Source organism: Molothrus ater, chromosome 23 (genome assembly GCF_012460135.2).
Source record: "Molothrus ater isolate BHLD 08-10-18 breed brown headed cowbird chromosome 23, BPBGC_Mater_1.1, whole genome shotgun sequence".
Lineage (NCBI taxonomy): Eukaryota > Metazoa > Chordata > Aves > Passeriformes > Icteridae > Molothrus > Molothrus ater.
Window position 1 is genome coordinate 4234067 of NC_050500.2, and position 27305 is coordinate 4261371.

The 27305-nt window shown below is 50.7% G+C and overlaps 1 protein-coding gene across 1 annotated transcript in view; it reads right to left on the reverse strand.

The window, feature by feature from the left end:
* Positions 1-4882: 4882 nt before the first annotated feature.
* The window catches only part of KAZN (kazrin, periplakin interacting protein), a 228743-nt gene continuing 206320 nt past the window's right edge, over positions 4883-27305 (reverse strand). Inside the window, exons 4-10 of the mRNA XM_036396300.1 lie at positions 18545-18736; positions 10039-10175; positions 9487-9657; positions 9007-9196; positions 7815-7945; positions 7511-7561; positions 4883-6902 (exon numbers count right to left, since the gene is read on the reverse strand). Of these exons, the coding sequence (XP_036252193.1) occupies positions 6735-6902; positions 7511-7561; positions 7815-7945; positions 9007-9196; positions 9487-9657; positions 10039-10175; positions 18545-18736 (1040 nt within the window). The 3' untranslated portion in view covers positions 4883-6734. The remainder of the gene's footprint in view (positions 6903-7510; positions 7562-7814; positions 7946-9006; positions 9197-9486; positions 9658-10038; positions 10176-18544; positions 18737-27305) is intronic.

The following is a 27305-nucleotide window of genomic DNA, read 5'->3' on the forward strand; positions in this document are numbered from 1 at the left end:
GCCAGGAATGGGCTTTTCAGTGGCACTGGAGCAGGATCAAGGAAGGGGGGGCTTGCCTTCAGCCCTTTGGATGGCTGCTAAAGCACCTGCCTCTCCCTGACACACATTCTCTGTGGGATAATGTATTCACTTCCATCCCTTGGGCTCCTTTCCCTTTCCAGCTCTGCAGCCATCCCGATGGGGGGATTTATCTCTGGCAGTTCAAATCTTCCCCCTACAAAAACTCCCTGCCCAGTCCCAGGCTGGGACTTTTCCAGGGTGATTATCCAGCCAGGTATGCAGGGTACAGAGCACAGGAATGGCAGGGTCGAAACTGGAGCCCCACCAGAGCCACCAGCAGGCAACAAAAAGAGCCTTTCAGAGGAGCATCTGATGCCCTGCTACGTGCAGAGATGCCAGGGGCTCACATTATCCTGCCTTAGAATTGCTCAGTGGGACATTTCCCTGCTTTTTCCTGCTCAAAGGTGCTCAACATGTATGTTAAAGTCACCAGTGGAAGCCAGGACATGTTCCTGGATTCCTCCAAAACTTCCCAACAGTGAGGCAAAAGCACTGGGTGTCCAACTGCCCCCTGGATACCCATGGCTGGATGCCTTGTCCTGAAAGGGATAAAGCCCATCCCTGGGAGTAGAGCCACCAAACTGCACATTTATATTATACTGTAATATTATTATATTATAAAGCCATGGAATGATAGGACAAGGTGATATGGGATCAAACTGGCAGAGTGTAGATCTAGATTAGATATGAGGAGGAAATTTTTCCTTGTGAGGGTGGGGAAGCCCTGGCACAGGTTGCTCAGAGAAGCTTTGGCTGCCTCATCCCTAGAAGTGTCCAAGGCCAGGCTGGATGGGGTTTAGAGCAAACTGGGATTGTGGGAGGTGTCCCTGGTGGGATGAGATTGTCTCTAAGGTCTCTCCCGATTCAAACTATTCTGGGATTTGATGATTAATGGAGTTAACAGTTTCATCACAGATGAATGCTTGCCCTTTCCATTAGCCCTTTCCAAGCTTCTTCATGTCCCCACAGTTTTCTTTGTTTAAACTCTGTATTTATCCTAATGTATGAAGGGCTGTAGAGCATGGGATATTCCTTCTTCAGTGGAAGTCATGTGGCCAAAGCAATTCAGATGACATGATTTTAAATAGCACTATAATATTTTAGAAAGATGCCATATTGCAAATTCCACATGAAATAATATATACTTGGCATGTTGTAAATCCATTTAAATGTTTTACTGACATATATGAGATGTCATAGCTGTCACAATGTTAACAGATAATAAATGCCAGAAATATAATATACATCTATATCTATACATCATATAAATATGATGTATAAATAAATAGATATATATGATATAGATATAAATAAATAATAATATGATTAGATATAAATAAATATATAGATAGATATAAATAGATAGATATAAATATAGATAAATATATCTATACATCATATAAATAAGATGTATAATGGAACATGGCAGGGCCCCAGCTTTGCCCCCAGGAGGAAAGCCCATCCCAGCCCGCTCCATGATGGGTTTCCTCAGATCCCATCCCAGCCCACACACACTGCTCTGTACTTTTCTCTCTCTTCCTCATGCCTTAGTTCCTGCACCCCAATTTAGAGTCCCTGCCGGGCTGCAGGCTGGGAACCTGCCATGCAAGTGGGGAAAAAGAGGAAAAGCAGCTGCTTGGGAGGCATTTCCACTCGTTCCCGGTGGGAGGGTGTGACCTGCCAGCACCTCCTGGCGGGGTGAGGATCCGGTGTCCCCGGGGCTGCCGGGACCTGGCGGTGCCGGTCCAACCAGTCCAACCACCGTGCCAGGTCAGCGGCTGCTGCTTCGAGCACTCGCACGTCTGCAGCTGGAAAACTGTGTAAATAAAGCCACTGTGTTCACTGTAATAATAATAAATAACCTGCTGCTTCCTCCTGGAGCTGCTCCAGGGCTGCTGCATCCCAGTGGTGAAGCTCTGGTTTGGGCAGGACTTGGGAATAGGAGAGCCAGGGTTTGAGGAGGACACAGCTGGAAGAGAAGGGCTATGGTGGTGTTGTGTGCCTGGTTATTTAAAAGCTGAGCAGAGATTAATGTAGCTGTTCAAAATTAAGAGCAGGTTGTGAATGAGAGGTGTTGTCCAAGAACAGGAAAATGCTGGAAGATCAACCACCAGCAGTGATAAAACTCCAAGGAAACCTTCTTACCTGGATTGGGGGCCTTGTCCAAGCTCCAGTGTCCCAGCTGGATGGAGTGGAGCCACTCGTGCTCTGCTGGTGCTCGTGGCTGTGTCAGGCTGGGGCAGTGGGAAGGCAAACAGGGGCTGGTGTGGGGACAGCTGCAGGGAGAGTGGCAGAGCAGGATGTCCCAAAGGAGGTCTACAGTGAGGGACACCACCAGGCACTGCTGCATCCCCTGGGCTGTGCAGGCGAGGGCTCAACCACACTTCCAGTGCTGGCTTTAAAAGCAGCACCAGGGGAAAACTGCTCCAGGGAAAACACTGAAAACAGGTGAATCAATGACAGGCACATTCCCAAATTTTCAGCAGTTCTGAGCAATAAACCAGCAGCCTCAGCAGCAGCCCTTGACACCAGCTTTTGGGGAGATCACCATCACCCACACTCTGTGACCCACCCCATGCCAAACCTCACCAACCTCCTGATGATTTATTCAGCTGTTTGGGGTACATCAGTTTAGCTCTTTATCACCAAAAATCCAGCCAGGGGAGATCACCAACTAAAGCTATGGGGTGAATCAGTGTAGAGGCAGGAAATGTTCCAGACTCACCCTTGTTTCCCTGCTGTGACCTCTCAACCCCGTTCCTGATCCCCAGGTTACCAGGGCAGGGCTGTGACACAGCAGGAAACCCAGCTTCTGTTGTAATGTCACCCAGAGGTGATGCCAGCACTGGCACAGCTGGGTGACACACCAGGAGGTGCTGGGGATGGCACCCTGTGTGGGGTACCCCACATCCCACACAACACCCCGTGCCCCCACGTGGCGTTGGGATATTTGCCTTTCTCAGTCTAAAGTCCTCAGCAGGGAAAAGACTCTGGTGAGCACAAGAGCCTGCACAACAACGCGGGCGGTGCAAAGTGCACCAAGGAGGGCGGTCACACCTAAAACAAACACAGCCGGGGCGCGGGAACGCGGGGACTGCTCACACGGTGGCAGCAGCGCAGCACGGTGCTGCACAAGCAGCACGGCGGGGATGCAGCAGGGACCAGGCTGGGGTGGGATGCAGCAGGGATGAGGCTGATGGGGGATGCAGCACGGATGAGGCTGGTGTGGGATGCAGCAGGGATGAGGCTGATGGGGGATGCAGCAGGGATGAGGCTGGTGTGGGATGCAGCAGGGATGAGGCTGGTGTGGGATGCAGCAGGGATGAGGCTGATGGGGGATGCAGCAGGGATGAGGCTGGTGTGGGATGCAGCAGGGATGAGGCTGATGGGGGATACAGCAGGGATGAGGCTGATGGGGGATGCAGCAGGGATGAGGCTGGTGTGGGATGCAGCAGGGATGAGGCTGGTGTGGGATGCAGCAGGGATGAGGCTGATGGGGGATACAGCAGGGATGAGGCTGATGGGGGATACAGCAGGGATGAGGCTGATGGGGGATACAGCAGGGATGAGGCTGGTGTGGGATACAGCAGGGATGAGGCTGATGGGGGATGCAGCAGGGATGAGGCTGGTGTGGGATACAGCAGGGATGAGGCTCCTGCGCCTCCACTGCCAGGGAAGAGCAGGTCAGGGGGACAAAGCCACCAAGAAGCCCCTCCTCAGCCCAGGACACCACAGACACAGGGAGTGTGGCCCCTCTGTTTGCCATGGCTCAGGTGAGGGGGGTGACCTGTGTCACCCTACACAGGGTCTGCCACGGTTCCCACAGCACAGGGCAGAAGCCTTACCAGGACTGGTGTGGCACTCTGACACGTTCCTGGCTCCCAAAGGGCTCCCAAAACTTCTAAAACCACAGATGGGATGGATGAGCACCCACACCCCATCCCATGCACAAAGTACAACACCAAATCTCAGCAGGGAACTGCTCCAAGTGCAGCAAATCCCACCATGGGCTGTCCCCAGCTCATGTTTGCTGTGCTCAGCAGTTGCCCTTTAATGCCACCTCTAGCTCCCATTAAAGCTGGATTCCAGCTGCAGGTGATAGACTTGCAGAGCCAGCTGGCTTCTCCTGAGTTTTTCCTATTTTTCTCTGTTCCAGCTCTCCCTATTTCAGACTATGGTGGCTCTTACCTGCTCAGCAGCTGCTCCGAAACCCAGGAGGCTGTTTCTGTCAGAAAAAAAGAAGAAAGAAGAAAAGGTACATTTCTTGATCTGCACCCTGATTATGGGCTTGAAACTCATTGCAGGTTGCCTTTGCTCCAGGCCTGCAAAACAGCCATTGACCCCAAAACGGCATCAGGCCCCACTGGAAGTGCTGGCACAGCCTACAGGTGAACAATGTAATATGAATAATAATAACAATAATAATAATTTATCAACCTCTACATTGATAACAATAAATTTTCCAGTTGGAGCACACTTTCTGATTTCTCCATCCTTTCTGCTGTTCTTAGTCCTTCCCATTACATTTTCCATAGCCGAAAGGAACATCTGTCTGTCCTTACTTACCTTAAACCCTTGAAATCCCCATTTCATATGGATGCAGACAGTCCCACCCTCCTGCCAACATTCTTGCATCCAGGAGCAGGCATTTGGCTGGGAGCTGGTCCTGGGAACAGCTGGCCCAGCCTTCTCCTGAATCCTCCCATCATCCTGGAGCCCCTGAAATTCATGCAGCACTTGGGGTGTCCCGCACCCTGGTGCCACAACAGAGATGCCAACAACCCATCCAGGCTCTCCAATTAAACCACATGGAGTTCATCCATACTTTAAAATAAGCTTTATTTAGATCTTTTATAATTTTATATTTGCATCCATGCCTTCAAGGATTCTCCCCCGCTCACAGGGGGAAAAGTTAAATCTAATGTTACCCATAATTCATATGCTATTTAGCAAAGTTCTCTTTTAAATAAATCATCCTCTTAGTAATTTTTAGAATTACTTCCTAATTTACAAAAAAGCTGAAATGCAAAGGAAACTACTCGATAACAAGGAGATCGCTCATCTGTTCTGGTGGTTTAGAGTTTAAATTATAAAAAACGCAAGGAGAACAAAGAAAAAAACAAACAGAACAGAACCCAAAAAAACAACAAAATATATAAAAATGCTTCTCTGCAGAGAAAAGATGCCATGGGGCAAAGCCTGCCCTGCCACCCCAGGAGAGCCTGGGGGGGCTGGTCCCTCTGTCACCCCCTCCATGGCCTCTCTGCATCATCCCTTGGAATGGAATATACAGCGCGAGGGCATTGGTTTAGTTCGGTGATTTAAGACAAAATACCCTTTTTTTTTCAACCAGGGCGCATGTATCAGAATTATAAGAAAAATAATACACTATTATAGTTCATTAAATAAATCTTAATACATTTTTTTTAAGAGCTTAAAATTATACTGTAAGCATTAAAGCATAAGGTACTTATCTTGGCATAAGCAGAGCGCGGCACGTGTTAGTGGAGAGGGGAAGCGGCTGCCGCACCGGGGGGTGGTTTGGGGGCATTTCCAAGGAATTTGGAAAAACAAGCTCCACCTGTGCTTCCAAATCACCCCAGAGCCAGAAAAACCTCCCTAGTGGGGACTCGTACCGATTTCCCCAGCCCCCTCTGACGGCAGTAACACCCCAGACTGGAGCGGGGTGGCCGGCCCTATCTGAGCAACATCTTGGGATATGGGATATCTGGGATATCACCTTTCTCCCAGCTCGTGCCGGATCCCCCTAAATCTTACTTGAAGCAAAGGGTGAGCACCCCCCAAAAGCAGGGAAAAACAGTGGGCAAAGCTCCCACCAGCTTGCCCCCATCTGATCTCCCGGCATGTGTTTAGGTTTGCGTTTTCCAAGGCGTTAAGTGCTCCTGGGGCAGCTGAGGGAGCCCGGGCTGGGGGGTCCACAGCCCCAATTTCCCCCAACAGCAACTTCCCAGGACAGTACAGTACAAACACCCCCTTCCTCCTCCCCGCCCCATCCCAACCGACGTGGAAAAATATAAAAATCCCAAAACTTCTGCAATAATTTAGTTAGAATAGCTCCTCTGGGTTTGTGCAAATAAATTAAAACAACTAAAAAGGAACGTTAAAACACTTATTTCCAGACCGGCAGGCGTAACAACCAGCCCGGGTCGCCTCCGCGGGGCTCGGCCAGGAAGACATCACAGCGAAGGAGATTTTCTTCTTGTTGTTTTTGTGTGTTTTCTCTCTAAGATCCCTCAGCTGGGCAGGTCCTTTGTCCCCAAGCGAGGACATCCCGCAGGCTGGGCTCCGGAAAACAGCGGTTTCGGACAAGAGACATCACAAGCACAAAGTGCACAATATTTCTCGTATTTACAGAGACACAGCAGTCCTTCAAGTTTCAAGTTTTGTCAAAAGAACAAGAAAAAAGAACAAAAAAAACCCTCCCAAAACAAGAAAAAAAACCCCAACCCAAACGGACAAACTGAAGCGACAACAAAGGAGTTACCGGGATGGAAAAAAACAAACAAAAAAAAAAACCACGGAAAAAGGGGAAAAAACTGAAGTTACGACACAGCTGCATCGCTCCGAAGACAACAGGTAACAGGTCCACAGGTGGGACGGGCTGTGGGTAGGGGATATGTACATGTGCAGGGCCGGGAGAGGCTCTGGCGCCGTCACCAGTCCGCGTCCTCCTCGATGTAGTAGTCGGGGGCCGTCCCGTCAAAGAGCCCGGGATCGAGGGACTTGCGCTGCTTCCCCCGGGCAAACACCCTGGAGATGGAGCCAAAGCCCATCTTCTCTTTCTTCTTTTTCCGTTTTTGGTCTTCCAGGTCTTCTAGAGACTGTGGGAGGGAGGAGAAGACACAAGTTTAGGCATCCGGATTTTCCTTTACCAGTTTTCCCCTTCACTCACATCAAGGGTGAGGGACCATGTGGTCCCAGTCCCAAAAAATTTGGGTCCAGGTCACAAAGAATATTTGCAGCCAGATCCCACAAAATATTTTCATCCAGGCCCAAAGTAATGTTAAGATCCTGGTCCAAAATACAATAACATTCCTGAAACCTGTGTGGTGGAATTTGCAGTGTAATTGGGCCCCCTCTCCACAGCTCAGGATTTTGGCCTCTTTAATTCAACTGGATCAGGATCCCAACTCTGGGAATAAATAGTCAGAGCATCTGTCTGGATTGCAAAAATATCCCAGTGTTTTAGGGCCAAATACAGAAGAATAACATGCTTTGGCTGGACCATATAAAAAATCAACACTGTGATAGTCTGAGCTCAGTGAATCCCTATGGGGACAAATTATGGGAATAGGAGACATCCCAGACTTACAATTCAGGATGACTTCCATTCATCCCAAGTCATCATGCCTCTGACCCACTACCCCCAAGTATTTTCTAGCACATAAAGGGGTCTCACAAGTAGGATTTGAGAGGATTTGTGCCCTACCTGTACGATTGGATTGTGCAAGTTCTTCTGTACCGGTCCAGGACTGTCCCCCTATGGCACAAGGAGATGGATCCATTGAATCAACAACCCTGATACAGCCCAAGATCCTCCACCCCCAGGTCAAAAGGCAGCGTTTGTGCAGCTGAACTGCAGTTGGACTGGGATAAACCCCAGGGCAGCAGCTTTCCAGGTCAGCCAAGCCCCAGTATGCCTCCCAGTGTTTTGGGAAGCAGAGGCCCCACAGAATGCCCAGAGCCCATCTCCCCAGGGCAGGGCATCAGAGCCCCAGCAGGCAGGCCCTTACGTTGCAGAGCGAGTGCGTTCGATGCCGGGGTGAGTTGATGTCACTCGGAGTGGACGACCGGTCACCTTCGGCCGCCGAGGCGTCGGAGATGATGGACGGCTGCCGGGAATGGCAGGGGCTCACTCTGACCGCTGCAAGGCGGGGGGAAACAGGGAATTAACACCAGCAAACCTCTGATGCACTTCCAAAAGAGCATGGGACTCCTAATCCCAGGGCCGTGGGTTCGGGCCCCACGTTGGGCGCCACCTGTTCTGGTCTCTCTGAGTGCCACTGAGGGAACCCCAGCCAGCCCCAAGATGGTGAACAGTGGGGAGGGCACTCTCTCATGCCCTGGGGGATACAGAGGGCAGCCAGGCTGATCCCTGGGGGTAGAGAGGGCAGCCAGGCTGATCCCTGGGGGTACAGAGGACAGAGGGCAGTCAGGCTGATCCCTGGGGGTACAGAGGACAGAGGGCAGCCAGGCTGATCCCTGGGGGTACAGAGGACAGAGAGCAGCCAGGCTGATCCCCGGGGGTACTGAAGGCAGCCAGGCTGATCCCTGGGGGTAGGGAAGGCAGCCAGGCTGATCCCTGGGGGTACAGAGGGCAGCCAGGCTGATTGCCTGCAGCAGAGGAGACACTGGAACAATAGCAGAAGATGAAGGGGTTGGCTCTTAGCAGGGGTTAATCCAAGGTCTATTCTAGGAGCTCTGGGGAGCCCCTACCACCTCAGGGCCCTCCTGCTGAAAGTCCTGGGAGAGGTGCCAAGGTTACATTTAAAGGTTGGTGTAAACCTTAAGTAGGTAACATTTTACTAACCAGTAAGTGACCCTAAGGGATGGATGCTGGGGAATGGACATTTAGGACAGCGTATGGAGAAACACTTGGGGGGTTGACCCCCAGCCTTTGGCTAATCACTTAATGTCCTGGACAGAAAGTTCTAGATGGAGGGGGATGGGATGCTGAGTGACTGACAGAGAGCCAGGGTGGGGATTTGGGGATGATCTCAGCAAAGGAAAGGGATTACACAGGTAGAGGGAGGGGGTACAATCTGGGGCAAACCATTTAGGAAAAATATGGGGATACAAAACCAAAGCTATTACAGAGTATTACAAGGTATAAAAACAAACTACAACAGGGAGGGGTGGTTTTGACCATCTTTCCTCCCCAGAAGAGGTTTGGCACTGAGGATTTGCCATCCAAGGGGTGCCCACCTTGCCGGTCCGCCGAGTGCTGGGGGTGTGAGTGGTAGAGGGTCTGCTGGCTCTGCCGGATGGCGGCGGTCAGCGGGAGGTCAGCCTGCATCACCCACTCCTGGTTGCCATTCAGCACCGTCTCGCCAGGCATGGCCAAGGAATGGCGCTTGGGCACGTCCTTGGTCAGCGTAGCCAGGGACTGCTTGGCCTGGGGAAGGACATTAGGCCATTGAGGTGGTGGTGGTGGTGGAGTGGGAAAACCATGTGAACATCTCCCAGAGCAGCAGAACAAGCAGCAACACACTGCACAGCAAACCCACCCTCCCCCGGGCAAGCAAAGATCCCAACTGTGCCAGTTGAGATATCAACTTATTTTTAAGTGATCCCCATGCCAAGGACATCAAGCTCCCTTTGAGAGATGGAATATTTTCCTCTCATTTTTGCAGTAGTGCAACCACTGCAGCAAGCACTGAGATCTGTACAAATGATCCAGCTCACCATGGCCAGCTCGGCCTCCAGCTCCTTCATGCGGTTGTCCTTCAGGTCGAGCTGGGAGCGGAGGGCGCTGGCGTGGTCCGTGGCCTCCTTGGCCTGCCGCCGCAGCTCCCACTTCTCCCGCTCCAGGAGATCCTTCTCCTTGGCCAGGGCTTTCACCGCGTCCTCGCTCTCCTGCTGGGACAGGGGTGGCCATCAGGAAGGGGAAATCTAAACTAAAAACCCCTCTGTCACAACCCCCTTGGGGACCACACAACCATGAGCAGTATCTTAGGTGTCACAAGAGCTCTGTGCTGACAGGAATATCAACTCTTTTTGGGGAGTCCAGAATGCAACTGGTCCCCAAAAAGAAATGCTCACTGTGCACCTGGTTAAAATTACATCAAATCCCCCGTGTCTGGCTCTCTTTCCTCCATTTAACCTTAAACTGCTGTGGTCCATCCCAATCCCAATAGGAGCCCAGCTGGGGCTTTAGCAGGATTTAGCCAGATTACAAACCAGGTTTCACACTGAGCCCTCTGTGCCACGAGAGCACGGGGTGCGCTCTGCACTCACTTTCCTGTGCTGCTCGTAGTTGCGGATGAAGTCGCGGAGCTGCTCCTCTCGGCTCTCCAGCGTGGCGTACAGCTGCTGCATCTGGCTCACCAGGTCTGTCTTCTCCCCCTTCAAGCGCTTGCGGTCGGCTTTCATGGCTGTGGGAGAGAGGATCGCTCCAGCATGGCAGCCACTTGGCTCCATCTCTTTTATTTTTCAAGGAAAAAGCACCAAAATGAGAATTCTGGGGGCTGGGCTGGGAGAAGATGCCTGATTCACCCTCATCGCTGCACCCCTCAAAATGCCCATCACGTGGCTCCTCATCACTGCCCATCCTCCAAGGGGCAGCTCAGAACTTGGAAAAGGAGGTTTGGGAGCAAAACTGCAGCCTCAGCCTCGGGGCCTGGCGCAGGAAAACCTGCTGCTCTCTTTCCAGGATAAATAAACCACAAACAGTTTATTTTTAGCAGTGAGGCAGATTCCAGAGCGCTCCCATGAGCCCAGGGCACGGCTCCCTGAGTGTCCCCTTCCAGCTCAGGGATGCTGTGTTGGGATGAGGGGATGAGCAGAGGCATGTGGGATGTGATGGGTGATTCAACAGCCCTGAGAAGAACCCAAAACCTTCATGTTTCCCCTCCTCATGGCACCAGTGAGGGATGCTCGCTGACCACCGACCCTGGGACAGCCATGAAAGGCTGGAAATCCAGGGAGAATTACAGAAATCTCATGTAGGACAAGGAGTTTTGGTCACTTCTGTACATCAGTGCTTTACCCAGTACTGAACCTGGTCCTTGGCAGTGCTGCAGAAATTCCCCGTGGCTCCCTGCTCCAGATACACCCCACCCCACCAAAATAATGCCCAGTTTAGGAATCAGATCACAAATATTTCATTATATATTCCTGCTTTTCCACCCTGAGCAGTGCTGCTAACTCAGGGACTGTCCTTGCACTCATCATATTGAATCACTGAGTCTTGCAAGTTGTTTGTGTTATTCAAAAAATCCTAAATGCCCCCAAAACTCTCCAGAAAAAAACCACCTCAAAGCCACCAGGGGCTGTGTACACTACTACAAAAGCTGCCAGAAGATGATGCAGCATCATGAGTGGGACCTGTCTTCATGCACACATCCAACCTTTCTCCATCAGATTACAGAAATCACAGCAGCTGCCTCAGCCCACGCTGTGTTTTCTGCCCCCTGCAATGAGTCATTTCATCTGGGGGTTAAACTGCACGTCAGGAACCTTTGGGCTGCTCTCAACACGTGGGGATAATAAAACCAATGTAAGAAGTACAAAGAAACTGTGACTTGTGGCACTCTGAAAGGGGAATTAATTTCCTTCATGCACCTTTGGCACCCTTGGCTTTGAGCCTTTGCTTCGCCCAGCACAGGGCAGGAGCTCTGCTCCCACCCTCCTCAGGCTGGGAACTGTCCAAAGGCATTTCCACCTGTGTGTAAGCAGGGAGAGCACCATTATTTGTGTGCAGTGAAGCTCCCAGGCACCCTCAGTCAGAATTAGCTGATAGCAGGGATCACCCAGCCCTGCACACGTGCTGGGATAGACCCCAAAATCAAAACAGCCCCCCCCAGTCCAGCTCTGTGCAGCTCCCACATCCCACCCCAGCTTGTGACAACCACAGTCTCCAGAAGAGGTTTATTCAGCTGTGAACTTCTGTGCACAGGTTTTACTCTACTTCTTTTTACTATTTCTTACTGGGAAGATGAACAGTAAATCCAGTACTTGGAATGTACTGTAAGGAAAGGAGGGGGTTTGCAGGTGAGAGGAGAAAAGATAAGGGAGAAAATCAGACCAAATAGTGGAGGAAGAGGGAGATGCTTTGGACTATAGAGATTTTTATCTGTTAAAATCCAAGAGATGAAACCCTTTGGATCAACTATTCTGCCAGTAAGCACTGGAGATAAATCAGAACACCAAAAACCAGAAAATGAGGTAGGAAATGCTGCAAAAATTCACATTGTCCTGTGACAAGGAGCTCTTGGGAGTCCTCCTTGCCCACTTCAATGAACACGACTCCTCCTGGGACAGCTCGGCCTCTTCCGACACCAGGACTTCCCTTACTTTATTCCCATCTTAGGAAATTCCTACAGAAACCCTCTAAAAACAATCACAACCACACCCAAGTCTTTGAAAAAGCCCTTTCCCACTGCCTGTGTCTACTTAACCACCACCTTCCCCTGCCCAATTCTTTCATGGGAACCAAAAACTTCCTAAAAATAAAAATTAATGATAAATTGACCGAACCATACTGGGGTGAGGTCCAGACCCCACAGACACATATGTGTCTATATATCTATAAAATTTAATTTCCTCAAGGATAGTCAGAGGCTCTTATAAAAGTTTAAGTCACATTTGCCAATCTCTGATGCTGGAGGCAACAAAAAGAATCCTAATGAACTTAATTAAATAGTGAGTCCCCTATAGCATACAAACTCCTTTAATTAGTGGCAGTGTTCATGGCCCTTAAAGATTTACAGAAAACACTTAATCATTTGCCAATAAAAAAAAGAAAATGCTCTGAAGTACTATTAGAAGAAGGGTAACTATATCCCAAGGTTGAATATGCTTTGATATACTAATATTTACCAATATTTATGCCAGTGTATCAGTATTACAAGAAGATTATGAGGTTTGGGTATTGAAAGAGCAGATTTTTTCCTATTAACCCCACAGGACAATTTACCATTCACTGCATTTCATATTGGAGAGATTTGCTGAAATTAACAGACTTTTTTTTGCTCCCCTCTATTGCTCTCCTTCCTCCAAGAACGATTAGCTCCTAAGCTTAAAGAAGATTTATCAGTCATTTGAGAAGTTCATTCCAAGCCAAATTAATAGGAAATTAATTGAAAAAGGCAGGAGAAAAATAAAAAGTGAGGCAGAAGTGAGCTGTGAGGGCTGCCAGCAGCTCCTGGACCGAGCCCCACTTGCTGCAGCAGCTTAATTTGTCCTTAGCAAACAAGCCCAGCTAATTACTCAGTCGGGGAAAACGAGCCTTTGCAATCCATGGCCAGCCAAGGAAGGATAAAGCAGATTTTCCCTGGCTATCGTGTCCATCTGAGGAGGTGAAATGGCTTTTTCCTTTAATCTGATGATCCAGGGCCAGGTTTCTATATCCCAAACCCCCACAAGTGTCCAAATAAACTCCCCCAGCCCATTGGCACAGCAGGCTCTGGACAAACCTCTGACCTCTTCATAAACCCTAGAAAACAAGCAAGAAATCCTAAACCCAGCCCATGAGTGGAAAGTACTTCTCTTACTTGCATTATTAATTTTCCTCCCCTCCAAAGCACGTGGCAGAAGGAGAGGGGGGACCCAGCAGCCCCCCCTGGACTCAGCAGCTCAGCACCAGCCTTGGCATCAAGGGATGGGGGAGATGGGTTGGGATGAGCTGGGTGAACCCCCCCAGCTCCCACCACCATCCCCACCTGCACCAGGTCACCCTGCCCTGTTGTTATCTGAGCTTCCACCTCCTGCCACTTGATCCTCTCTCAGTCCTTTGGGAGAAGAGTGATGGGCACAGACGTGACGGGACCAGCTCTGAGCTGGGCTCCTCCTGCAGCCACAACAATTAAAATCCACCCCCTCAGCACCTTTTATTCCCAGCTCTGTGTAAGGAGCCAAAATCCAGTGGCTCCACTGGGGAGGCACAGCCTTGTCTGGGACAGCAGCAGGGCTGGAAACACCCAGCAATGCCACCACTGGCCCCAGTCTGATCTCACCATCCAACAGCTTCCAGCTCCTGTATCCTAAACGCAGGCATCTCCCCCCAGGATGGAGGCTGCTCTAAATACTGCCCTCCCTCTTTGAGATCAATAGTGTCAGATGAAGGGGATATCAATTACACAACATCCTGATGTGGAGGGGACCCACAAGGATCACTGATGTCCAGCCCCTGGCCCTATGAGGTGGAGGCCCCACCATCCAGCAGAGGTTCCCTTGGAGGACACACGAGTAATAATTAGTGTGACTGCCTTGATAATGTGATATTGGATGAAAAACTACTGCTTGAACCATAGAAGCAGCATCTCTGCCCAGTTTCACACTCCTGGGATGAGGCAGCAATGTCCAGGCACACACCAGGGCACTGGCAGGAGATGCAGCACACCCTTGAACTCCAAAGAGCAGCTTCCCATGACTCCCATCCACTTCCAAGTCCTCCTCTCACCCCACACAATGTGAATTTTCATGCCAGGAACAGAATCAGAGCTGACTTTCTCACTTACTGAATCACACACTTATTTTCTAATGCAGGGCAGGGCATCCTTGGGGAGCACGGCCGGAACCCCAGGGATGCCCCGTGCAACAGGAATGTGCAAACCCATCCTGTCCCATTAACATTGACTTAATTTCTCCTGTTTCTTCCTTGCAGCCATGAAATCCAATATTGTCACCATGACTAACCCATAACATCAGCATGGCAGTGCTGCTCCTTGCTTTGCAATTAAAGAGCCACGTGAGGTCCCCGGTGCAGCTGTCACCAGCAGGAAGATCTTGATGCTGAAAACATCAACATTCTGTGGTGTCAGGCAGAGCCAGCACTCTCTCCTGGGGGTGTGGAGGTATGGAGCAGGCAGGAAATTAGAGCCCAATGTCACATTTCAGGAAAAAGTGAGGTGAGGCAATTCTCCATCAGGGAGTTTAGCTGGTAACAGCCAAGGGCTTTCCAAACCTGACCCAGCAGTCAACAAGGTGATCAATAACTTCTGAAAACTTCAGGTGGGTCTTCAAAGGAGAAAAACAGGTTTTGTGTAGAGATCCAGGTCCTTATAGTGGAGATGGCTTCATTGGCTGGGTCCATGGCTGGACATCCATTTGCCAGGACATCCACCCAGTGGGACACCCATCTTCTGGGACACCCATCTGCCAGGTCACACATCCTTCTGGGATATCCATCTGATGCAACCCTCATCTTCTGGATCATCTATCCACTGGGACACCCGTCCATCCATTTCTTTGCTACCCACCCCCTCACTGCAGCAAGTTGAGGGTGTTGTGGATCTCTGTATGATGCTTTCCCCAGCCCAAATACTATTCCTGGGGAGTGTCACAGCTTTGAGCTGAAGGTGAGAGAAGGAGAAAACCAGGCTACAACTCATTTGTGGAGCAGACACGAAGTTGGTTCATGCCTTTCCAAGCAGCAGGGAAAGCCAGCCTGAGGTTTCCAGGCTGGCATCAAAAAGAAAACAGAAACCAGGTTTGCTCTCGGTGTGATAATCCCAGAGGCAAGCTCCAGCATATTGGATAAAGCTTCCCAGAAATGGGGTTTCTGCCATTAGCCCACATGCTCATGGATGTCTCCCAGCCAAGAGGCTCCTCAAGTCCCCCAGGCACTTGGGCACAGTCCCTGCCCACAGCAGGACCAGCAGTAATAAAGCTGTCTGCAACTTCTCCCATCAGGGATTTCCACACCAGAAATCCAGACCACATCCACACCTTTCCAGCCAGGATGGGGGAAATAATAACTGCACAAATGCTGCAAGCACAATTCAGAGTCCCAGCCGTGGCAGAAGTGGAGAGGGAGGTAGGATGTAGCACAATGGGATTTTAATTGGATGTTAATGGAATAAAAAAAGTGCAAGAGATGGAATTAGCCCAGGAAAAAAGTGGAATAAAGATGCACAAAGCACATGCTGACAGGAATAAAGGAACTGGTGGAGTTGCTCCTGCAGAGCACCCCCTGTGCTGGGCCAGATCCCTGCCCCTACCCTGCACAGCAAGGACTTGTTACACAGCACAGGGAAGATGCAGCACAGGCTTAACAGCTTTATCCTGTGCCAAATGCTGTTGAGAAGGGCTGGAAATGCATCTCCAAAGGTGGACAATGAACCCACCTTCATGGAGACCATCACAAACCAAACCCTGTGTGGTTGTGCAAAGTAAAGCCTCTTAAAAACTGCAGGAGCCCCCAAAAGCAAACCCGAGCAGCAAACCCTCTGTGCTTCCCTTTGCAGCACGGCCCAGCAAGCCAAGATCCATCTGAACCAGCTGCACTGCACTTCCAGGCTCAGAGCCAGCAATGATGACAGATTTCCATATAATTTATCTGCTAATGACATTCCACAGGACCCACCATGGATCGTGGGCTGCTGCAGGCACAGGGATGCTGCAGCCTCTGCTGCTGGGTGTGGGGCAGCCTTTGGTGAGGATGATGTGGGACTGGGGACGCAGGAATGCAGGCTGGGAGGAGGAGCTGCTCTTGAGAGGTGCTCTGGCTGCAGGACACAACTGACACAGACCCCTAAACTACAGGACAGTGTGGCCAAGGCTCCCTGTGCCCCTGGCACAGCCTTATCCCACACTCAGAGCCATGACTTCCCCACTGAGTCCATCAGCAGCTCCATCTCCCCTGGCAGATCCAGCCACCAGGCGCCGTTTTTCCTCCACTTTTGGCTACGTTTCTCTCGGGACAATTTTTCACAGAAAGGAAAAAGGATTTTTTTCCCCCTCCAGCTGCTGAGCTCGTTTTCAAGTTATCCATCTCAGTCACTGCTGCCAAGCCTGCTCTGCTGCCCAGAGCCTCCAGCCCAGATCCAGCCTGGACAACTTTTCCAAAACCACAAAAGCTTCTCAATATTGCAGGACAGGGAAGGAGCATCAACTGAAAAAAGCTTCTTGCTGTATGCCCATCCAAGTGTCAACTGAGATTCTCTCTTCCTAGCCACCACACCTGCAGAGAAGTCCTGGAAAACCAAGCTCAGAGGCTTAAATATTGGCAAATAGAAGTCCAATAAAATCCCAACATTATATTCCTTAAATACTCACAATCTTCAAGCCAAATTCACTTTTTCTCTGGACTATCCTCCACAGAAGCACATACAGAAGCTTCTGAGATGACTTCTTACTCTTATTTTTTTTTTGTAACTAGTTTTATAATAGTTCTGCTTTTATGCATTTTGCATTTATCAGCACTTCCCCTCCTGCCCCATCCACATGGAGCAAATATTCCCTAATTAGGGTTTTTCTCCTCCAATTACAGTTCTATAAACCCAAAGAATTTCCTGCTGCCTGAGGCTGCACTGGTGGTGTGGGGAGAGACAGGATTTTGGAGGTATTTTGTCTGTTGCTGATTTTATAGGGATATTTTTGTACATCAGAGAGTGATAACAGAATTTCCTGAAGTCCTTTCCCCAAATACTGACTCAGCCCAATTCCCTGCGCCTCGGAGCATCTCAACATCCTGGACAGGGGGAGATGCAGAGGCCCCGCAGCTCCCCACGTGCTGCTCAGCCTCTGAGCCTGAAAACTTTTGACAGCTTCTCCTCATAATCCTCAAATATGAGCTGACAAGTGCAAGTTATACTCGGTATGCTGGGGATTTCAGATGTTATTTAGAGCCACAGCGCTGCCAGGGTTTGACGAGTGAGAGCCTTCCCTGCTCAGGATCATCCCCTGGCTCCAGCTAGCAAACCATCCTGCCTGGATTTATTGGCAGCTTGGTTTTAGAGCAGAAAAGCTGCAATGTTGTATTTTGCTCCACACACCCCAATCCCAGGACTTGCTGAGCTGGTAAGGAAGGGGGAGCACAGTCCCAGCTGCCACAAAAACCCCCAAAGGCAGGCATGAAGGAAGGAGGAGACCCTGAGTGTCACCTGGAGGTAACCCCAAGGAAACCACCTGCAGTCACCAGGAAACTCACAGCTTCCCTCCTGCAAGTCTGAGGGGCTCAAATCCAACCCAAACCCCATCACCAGCTGCATTTCAGCTGCTGCCTTGGCTCTACTCTACAGCTGTGGAGGAATTCCTTTGCAGCGCTGCCATCAGCCCTCACATGCCATTTCCCAGCCCATTGCTCCACACCAGCCCTTGCTGGGGCAGGAGAGCAGGGGGGTCCCAGGGACACCCAGCCCCTAGCAGGAGCACTCTGCAGAGCCCAAGTGAAAAGGATGGCTTTTCCCTCCCTCATTAATCAACATTTTGAAAGCTGAGGTTGCTGGAGAGGTGCAGCCATTACCTGTGGAAACCCAGGGCACTGGGATTATTTCTCTGTCTGCTCTGGGGTGCCCTGACTTTGACCCTCATTCATGGAGAAAGTTTCCCAGACTTCAAGATAGACTGGAATCCACAAAAGTGTGCAATAGATTATAGAGAGCAGTGCAGGTGTGTCACTCAGGTGAGAAATTGAGGGTTTGGGATTTTTAGTATGTTGTGGATGGCAGCAAGATGGAGGGCACAGGGTGTTGTCCTGTGTTTCTTCTTCATGGGTTTGGGTGGCATTTTGTAATTGGGCAGAAAAGTCTGCACTGCAGCTCTTTGGGATCAGTTACTGGGTTAAAAGGGGAAATAATCCAGGTGTCAGCTCTTAACTGGACAGTTTAGACTTAAAAGCCCTTGTACCAAGAGATTGTTGGCCATTTTGTGCCTTCTAATGAAAAGCTGCAGAACTCCCAGCAGTGAGACTGTTTTACTGATAAGAAATAATAAACACCTGAGTCTGATCATGAACTACTGTCTCAAGTGCCTTCAATCCAGACCCAGAAAAACCCACAACTGGAATGCCCACACTTACCCTGCAGAGCCTCCTTGGCACGTGCCAGCTCCTGCTCCTTCTGTGCCAGCTGCACCTTCAGCTCGGTGGCCGAGAGCACCTCTGGGGACTTGCTGCCGTGGGTCTCCTCCAGGTCCTTGGTCAGCATTTCCTTCATTTGCCGGAGCAGGTGAACCTCCTCCTGCAGCTGGGCCACCTCCTCCCGCAGCAGCGCTGGAGGAAGAAGGGACACAATGTCAGGAAGTGAGAGCCAGGTCCGGCACAGCCCCAGGTCCTGCTGCAAACCCAAACCCTGGGGAAATGCTGCTGGGATTTTCTGAGCCCCCATCGAAAGGAGGAAATGATGAATCTGACTCCATGTTCTTAGAAGGCTAATTTATTATTTTATGATCTGTATTATATTAAAGAATGCTAAACTAAATAAACTAAACTATACTTGGGTGCTGGTCGACAGCCAGTTGAATACGAGCCAGCAATGTGCCCTGGTGGCCAAGAAGGCCAATGGCTCCTGGCCTGGGTCAGGAATGGTGTGGCCAGCAGGAGCAGGGAGCTCATTCCAACCCTGTACTCGGCACTGGTGAGGGCACACCTGGAGTGCTGTGTCCAGCTATGGCCCCTCAGTTTGGGAAGGATGTTGAGGTGCTCGAGCACATCCAGAGGAGGCAACAAGGCTGGTGAGGGGCTGGGAACACAAACCCTGTGAGGAACAACTGAGGGAGCTGGGGGTGTTTAGCCTGGAGAGGAGGAGGCTCAGAGGTGACCTCATTGCTCTCTACAACTTCCTGAAGGGAGGTTGCAGACAGGTGGGGTTGGTCTCTTCCACCAGGCAGCACTGACAGAATCAAAGGACACAGTCTCCAGCTACATCAGGGAAGGTACAGGTTGGATATTAGGAGGAAATTTTTCACCAAAAGAACAATAAAGTACTGGAATGCTCTTCCCAGGGAGGTGGCAGAATCACCATCTCTGGATGTATTTAAAAAAGCCTGGACATGGCACTTGGTGCTATAGCCTGGCTGAGGTGTTGGGGCATAGGTTGGACTGGATGATCTTAGAGGTCTCTTCCAACCTCATCATTCTGGGATTCTGTAAAGAATTCAGAAAGGATACAGACAGAAGGCTAAAAGATAATAACGAAAAACTTGTGACTCCTTCCAGAGCCTCAACACAGCTGGGCTGTAATTGGCCAATAAGTAAAAACAATTCACATGAAACCAATGAACGGTCACATGTTGGATAAACAATGTCCAACCACATTCCAAAGCAGCAACACACAGGAGAAGCAAATGAGATAATATTGTTTTCCTTTTTCTCTGAGGCTTCTCAGCTTCCCAGAGGAAGAATCCTGGGCAAGGGGATTTTTCCAGAAAATGTGACAGTGACAGGGCAGCCCCTCCCTGCTGGCAAAACTGCTCTGCACAGCCCAAACCTGCACCACCTGGGACTGGGGAAGGAGGATGGGATGGATGTGATGGAAAGACACTAGGAGGAGGCAGGGAGCCTCCACTGGGTGATGGCTTTAGCATTAAAAAAATAAAAATAGATGTTAGTATGTAATAGTAATAGTAAGAAGGAAACAAGGAGGACTTTCCTATCCAAACCACCCGCTGACAGGGCTGGGGTCCAACAGAGCCTCCTGAGCTCCCACACATCTCAGCTCTGCCTCCAGCCACCCACATGCTCAAGGCACACTCAACAAAACCACTGTGAGACTGGGAAAGGGAAGATGATGCTTCCATCCACAGCCTCAAATCCTGAATTTTGCAGATTTACACCCAGTCCCTGCTCACTCCTCCAGGCTGCTACACTGCAGGAGCACCCTGGCAGAACCCAGCTGGGATCCCCTCCACAGCAGGCACTGGAGGAAAGCTCCAGCACCTCATTTCCTACAGCTGCACCGACTGTTTAGTGTAATAAAGTGCTTTTCTGCTATTTCCACATTGCACCCATCACCCTCATCCTGCAAAACACTTTCAGGCCGTGCAGGTGCCACTGCAATCCTTCCTCTGAGTCTGGCTTTGCTTTCCCTCCCTTTTAAAAACAGGTGTAGAAAAGCCCTTTCACACCCCAAACTGGCTTATTGATTTCATAGAATCACAGAATGGTTTGGACTGGAAGGCACCTCAAAGACCCTCCAGTCCCACTCCCTGCCATAGACAGGGATACTTTCCAGTAGACCAGGTTGTTCCAAGTCCAGACTGGATTTGAACACTTCCAGGGGTGAGACATCCACATCTGTATTGGTAATTATGCCAATACACATCCTCTTAAGTTGGCATCATGGACATGGGGAGAAAAAAACGCCCCCATCAGCACCCACGTCAGAGTTACCAGAAAAACAAAACAAAAATCAAACCCAAACACTTCCTCTCCAAACCACCGTGGCTGTGTGCTTTCCCCAGTGCCCCTGAGCAGCAGTGAGCCTGGAGGACACCAAGTGGACATGGAACACAGGGGTTTTTCTCCTTGTTCTTCCTCGGAGCCGTTTCCTGTCCGGCTGGGGAGGTGACGCTGGCGGCAGCACAGGGAGAGGCAGCTCCCCCCCGGCAGCTGCGCCAGGAAGGCAGAAAATCTGCTGCACATACTTGAAATGCTTCCCCAATGAAAACTGGCAAGGCCCCATTCTGTAAATTATTTAGCAATAAAGTCACTAATGAGGAACAGTCGAGCTCCGGGCTGGGGGGGTTCGGTGCAGCCCGAAGTGATTTCTTGAAATCCGTGCAAAAAGCAAAAACTGGAGGAGGCCAAGGCCAACAGGATCTTCCCCAGGGATGGGAGGAACACAGTGTGATCCCTCCAGCCTCTGGGAACCCTGAGAGGATGTGAAGGGCTCACACATGGTGGAGTATTTTGTGTGCAAAGCCCAGCAAGAGCCTTCCCCAGCCACAGAAAGCCCCCTGCAGCCCCACAAAATACCCCTGGCTGCAACAAACTGGCATTTTTTTCCCCACTGATAACTTATTTTCACCTTTCCTAACATGCCACTTCATCAAGGGCTATTCCTGGAAAAAAATGAACCAGCAGATGAGGATGGAGGCAGGGCAGCTTGCACAGGGTTGAGTGATCCCGATGGATTCCTGCAAATTGCAGCATTTTGGTGGGAACCAAGAAAATCCCTGCACAGCAGGAAGTGATCTGGGAAAGGGAGAGGGGAAAACAAGACCAAGGACAGACAGCCCGGGGGGAATTCTGCAGCAAAGAGTTCCAGAGGGGTGCTTGGGTATGGCCCAAGGTGCTGCAATCACTGCCCAGTGCAGCTCTCCAAAATGCACTGAGCCACTCTGCCCAAGGTTAGAAACACTGAAAAAAGGGAACAGCATCTCTCCTCCTCAACAGGCAACAAGGGAATTTCATCCCCACTTAGTACTCGGCTCCTGATCCAGGCAGAAACTGCTGAAGGATTAAAATCTGAGATCTATGAGAAGCTACAGATGTAATCTGGAGAGAAACATGCAGCACCATGCTCCTCACGCTGCTGGCTGCAAGCCAAAGCCTATGGAGAACCTGAATTATTGATCAGCCATACATCCAAAATTCTTGCTGTTTTAGACACATAATTTGAGATAGACACACACACATAGATATATATATATATATATATATGTAGAAAAAGGGATTATGCTTTGCAATATATAGCTATATTTGCTACATATACATTATTATATATATGGCAAAGCCAAATCCAGTTTAAATAAATATTTTTTTTTCCCCTGATAACTAATTTTCACCTTTCCTTACATACCACTTCATCAAGGGCTATCCCTGGGAAAAAAATGAACCAGTAGATGAGGATGGAGGCATCCAAATACATCCAAAATTCTTGCTTTTTAGACATATAATTTGAGATAGACATATACATATATATGTAGAAAAAAGGAATATGCTTTGCAAGATATAGCTATATTTGCTACATATACATTATTATATATATGGCAAAACCAAATCCAGTTTAAATATGTATATATATATATGTAAAATTGGAAAGCACAATCCATGCAGCCAGGGTTTGATAGGAAAATCCCTCTTTGCAACTCCCTCTCAGAGCTCCTGCAAATGTCATGGAGTCACAAACTGGTTTGGGTTGGAAAGGAGCTTAAAGCTCATCTTGTTTCATGGGCAGGGACACCTTCCACTATCCCAGGATGCTCCAAGCCCCTGTCCAGCCTGGTCTTGGACACTTCCAGGGATGGGGCAGACACAAATTCTCTGGGCACACACCTGTAATGACACTTTTGTACAGGATTTCCATCACTCCAATGCTTCCTCTGGTATTCTGCCCACCCAAATCACACCAATTTTCCCCCTTCAAAGCACTTTTCCCCCCCAGCATGGAGCATCTGCTCCCATCACTCTTCTCCAAGCTTCCATCCCAACCCTCCAGCACCTCCTGCTCACGAGGGTCCTATGGAGAAATCCCCCGTTATTGGCATAATTTGCATTAAGAGACTCAGCTTGAAAGGGAAATTTTAGCTTAATTTTAAAACAGGGGGGAGAAAACCCCTGCTGCTGTGCCAGGTTTAAGTACCCAAATAAATGACCCGAAACGTGCAGGCAGCTCTTGCAGATCACTACAGAAAAGTTCCAATAGCTGGGAAAATGGGGTCAATTATTCAGGAACCTCATTTCAGCCTCTGCTTCTTCCACATCCAGATGGCCGAGGGAGGGTTTCCATGTGATTCCTATCAGCTGGATGGAGCTGTGCCCCTGCTTGAAGCTGCAGAGGAGTTTGCAGTGAGCATCAGCCCTCCCTAGCAGGGACCAGGGCTCAGTGCCCCTCACCAGGGACTCCACACACGCCCCAGCATGATGCAAAAGCAATCAGGAGAAAAGAAGATTTTTAAAGGCTTTTTTTTGCAGTTCACCCTTGCCAGTGTCACTATATCAGGGTGCAAAGTTAAATCTGCCATTAGGAATCGCCTCCTAAATGCAACAACCTCAAAGTAAAAAGCTTCCACAGCACTTTTCCCCCAATATTTTTGTACCTTTTAAATTTTCCCTCCTCTTTTTAACCTTTTTCTTTTGGGGGAGGGGAGGGGAATTGGGTGCTTTCTGTAATTCCTGACTACCCAGAGGAGAAGGAGATTTTGCCTTGCATGAACAAACCCCATCACTCATTCCAGCCCCTTGCAAACCTGCTGCAAGTGGGCAGAGATGAAATGAATGCAATTTAAACATTTCCCAGACCAACTGATGAAAACTACCGTTCCCACTGAAATAATTGGCTGTTAATTATATTTTAGTTGATCACGTTAAACTTCCATCACACTGCTGGATTCTGCATCCTTTATGCTTCAACCACTGATGGGTGTTAACAGACAATACCAAGGAGATTTTTTTTCTTTTTTAAATTGTGGTGAACATCTCCAGACAGCTTTTGCAGCTGAAGTTTCCACTCCTGCTCCTGCAAATCCCATCTTGGACTCCTCTGGGCAGCAGACCAACCCTCCATGCAGCAGCAAAGCCTTTTACTGGCCTTGGAACAGGCATCACTTTAAAGACATCCATTTGAAAGCCTTTTTTTTTCCATGTAACTCAGCTGACACGATTGCTGTACACGCATTTCTGCCTTTGGAGGGGACATATTAAAAATGGATGCAGAACAAACAGGTGAGGCTCGTGTGGGTGAATCAGTATCTCAGGTGAAAGCTGCATTTTGTGCTGCTTTGGTGAGTTTGACAGTGAGATGGTTTTTGCTTTGCTGGGCACAAGTCAAGGGTGTGTTTTTATCCAGAACATCAGCAGGATAAATATACATGTACACACACCTCTGTCCTAGGATGAGAAATGCAAGGGTCATAAAGAACCTTATTAGAGAAAAATAAAGATTGAAGACTCAGGGATGAGCTGAGTTTGTATTTTAAAGAGCAACTCATCCCCTCTGATTTTTAAGTAGCTTCTCAGCTTGGGACCTCCTTCTTGCAAAGGTGCAGAAAGCTGGAGAGGGACTTCTGACAAGGGTCTTGAACTGACAGACAAGGGGGAATGGCTTCCCACTGACAGAGGGCACAGTTAGATGGGATATTAGAAAGAAATTCTTGCCTGTGAGGGTGGGGAGGCCCTGGCACAGGTTGCCCACAGAAGCTGTGGCTGTTCCATCCCCAGAAGTGTTTGATGCCAGGTTGGAAAGGGCTTGGAACAACCTGGGATAGTGGAAGGTGTCCCTGCCCATGGCAGGGGTGGGACGAGATGGGCTTTAAGTTCCCTCCAACCCAAACCATTTGTAAGAGAATCCAGCTACTGCCACTGCCCAGGACTTGCTGGGGCAAAGCCAATTCATCCAGCTTCTCCCTTTGGCACCTGTGGCACCACGATGGACTCACAGTGGCTGAAAACGAGCCCCCTCTCCACCCCACGGCATCATCTCCTCAAGGGGATAAGCACAAGGGCCTGACTTCTGTAAATCACCACTTCAGCCCAGCCCTGCTGCGCACCCCAGGCACATCCCTCAGTACAGAGTCTCTGCAGCACTCCATGACCTCAAGGAGCTGTCAACACCCAGTGCTCCCTCCCAGGTGGGTACCAGGGCGCTCAGCAGAGCCTCTTGGATTAATAAAATGAATTCTGGCTTTGCACACCTATCTCTTACTTTTAAATAAGCTTTTATTTCCACCCTGTGCTGCTGCTGCAATGCTAGTTCATATCTGGCCACAGAAAATCCGTAAGAATTTCAGGGTAAAGCTTTCATCCAGTGAGAGCAAATCCTTGCAAACACCATTCTGACCATTTCCTGAGTTAGGCAGCAGCTTGTGCCCACATGGTCACAGCTCTGGGACAGGACCCCAGCCACACACACTGACCCACGCCCCATCACCCAGCTGGGGCAGGATGTGCTTGCCAAGTTACCCCCATGCCCTGGCATTCCCCACCCGGAAAATAAGGATTATTTCCCCCACGCAGTGTCCCAGTCTCCGCTCTGCCCTGCCCACATGCTGGTGGGTGTCTCACAGGGGATGTAAGTAAATAAAACCCCGTTTAAACCCCTGTGCAGGCCGGCGGGAGGGTGAGCAGAGCGGCTCGGGGGCCAGGCCGGGGGTGTGGGGGCTGCCAGCAGCACACACGGCAGAAAGCCACGGGCTGTGGGCTGCGACCCCCGCGGCAGCCCCGGGACCCCCAACCCCTCCAGGAGCCAGGCTGGACTGCGGGGAGCACCGGGGGCGCATTCCCGGCCCTCCGGGGAGCCCCTGGCCGGCCCTCTGTGGGGACAGCACGGCCACCACCGCCACCGCCACCGCCACCCTCCCCGCGGCCCCGGCGGCTCCCGGCGCTGTTTCGCTTCTGCCGGGAGGAAGCGAGCTGCAAGCACAAAGCCAGCGAGGGGAAGCTTCGAGCGCTCCCGGGGAGCCCCCGCGGACCCCCTTACCTGCGTGAGGGCAGCACAGCGCCCTGCCCGCAGCACCGCCCGCGGCCGCCCCTCGCCGTGCCCGGCCAGCCGGACAATGGGCCGGGCGCGGAGCCGAGCCCGGCTGGCAGCGGCACGGCCCCGCCGCGCTCTCCTCATGCTCCGACTTCATGGCGGGGCACGGCGGGCCCGGGGCCGCGGGGGGGACCCCGGTGGGCGGCTCCTCGCCGGTGCCGCGCGGAAGTGCGGCCAGCGCTACCTGCGCCGGGAATTTGACCCCTCGCCGGTCGCTTGATGTCACACGGCTCGGAGGAGTGGCTCTGCCCCGCACTGCCCCGGCTGCGGCGGGACGGGGGCCCCACAAGACTCCCGGAGCCCCGGGGCCGAGCAGGAACCCGCGGCCGGCCGGCGGCGGAAATGATTCCCGGCTGGAATCATCCATCGCTCCCGCCGCTGCCACCCACCGAGCGGCCAGAGCCGGGTCCCCGAGCCTCTGTCGCCTGCGCTGTTCGCGACACTCCCCGGCGCCGCCAGCACGGGGGAAACTGAGGCAGGAGGGTGGCGAGGCAGCAGCCCCGGGGCTCGGGCCAGCTCGTCGTCGCAAGGCAAAGCCGTGCAGTGTTTTCTCTCGCAATGCAGTTGTTTCTTATTTTATGCGGGATGGCGTGAGCAGAGACAAAGCAAAAGGCGTTGAGAACGCAGAGACCACCTGCCTTTCTGTGATAAAAGCCACATAAAAATATGCCAGAACAACCGAACTCTCTGAAACCCAGCACGCTGGTATAGCTTTTCCATCAAGGCTGGAAAAGACTTCCAAGATCAAGTCCAACTCTTAACCAAAAAGCACCATGGCCACTAAACCATAAGGCACAGTGTCTCATCTGCTTGTTTTTTGAACATTTCTAGGGATGACAACTCCACCACTTCCCCTGAGGAGCCTGTTCCAGGTGCTTGACCACTACTTCAGTGAGGAAACTTTACCTAATTTTTGTATTTTTGTTCCCTAAGGTACACGGTGGACTGTTATCTTCCCTCACCCTGCTGCCTGGGCTGTTTCCAAGCCCCCCACAGCAGACCTGCTTAGTAAATTTTAAAGCGATGAAGAACTGGGCAGAAGCCCTTTGGGTTTGTGAATTTTTCCCCATCTCTACACTGTTAACCTCACTAGACGAGCCCTGCCTGGCCAGCTACCAGCTTGGGGATGCTCTGGATGCAGCCCCAGCACACTGCAAACACACACCTCTTGCTCTGCCAGGAAGGCAGTGCTTGCACAAAGCTCCTAAAACACAAAAACCCCACCACATTCCACTTTACAACAGCACCGAGCCTCTGCCAGCCACAGCTCCCCCACCCTACAGCAGCAGTATCTCAGGCATGGGGAAACTGAGGCACACCCCGTGTCCACAGGCTTTGACGTTTTGGGGAAGTGGGTGACAATACAAC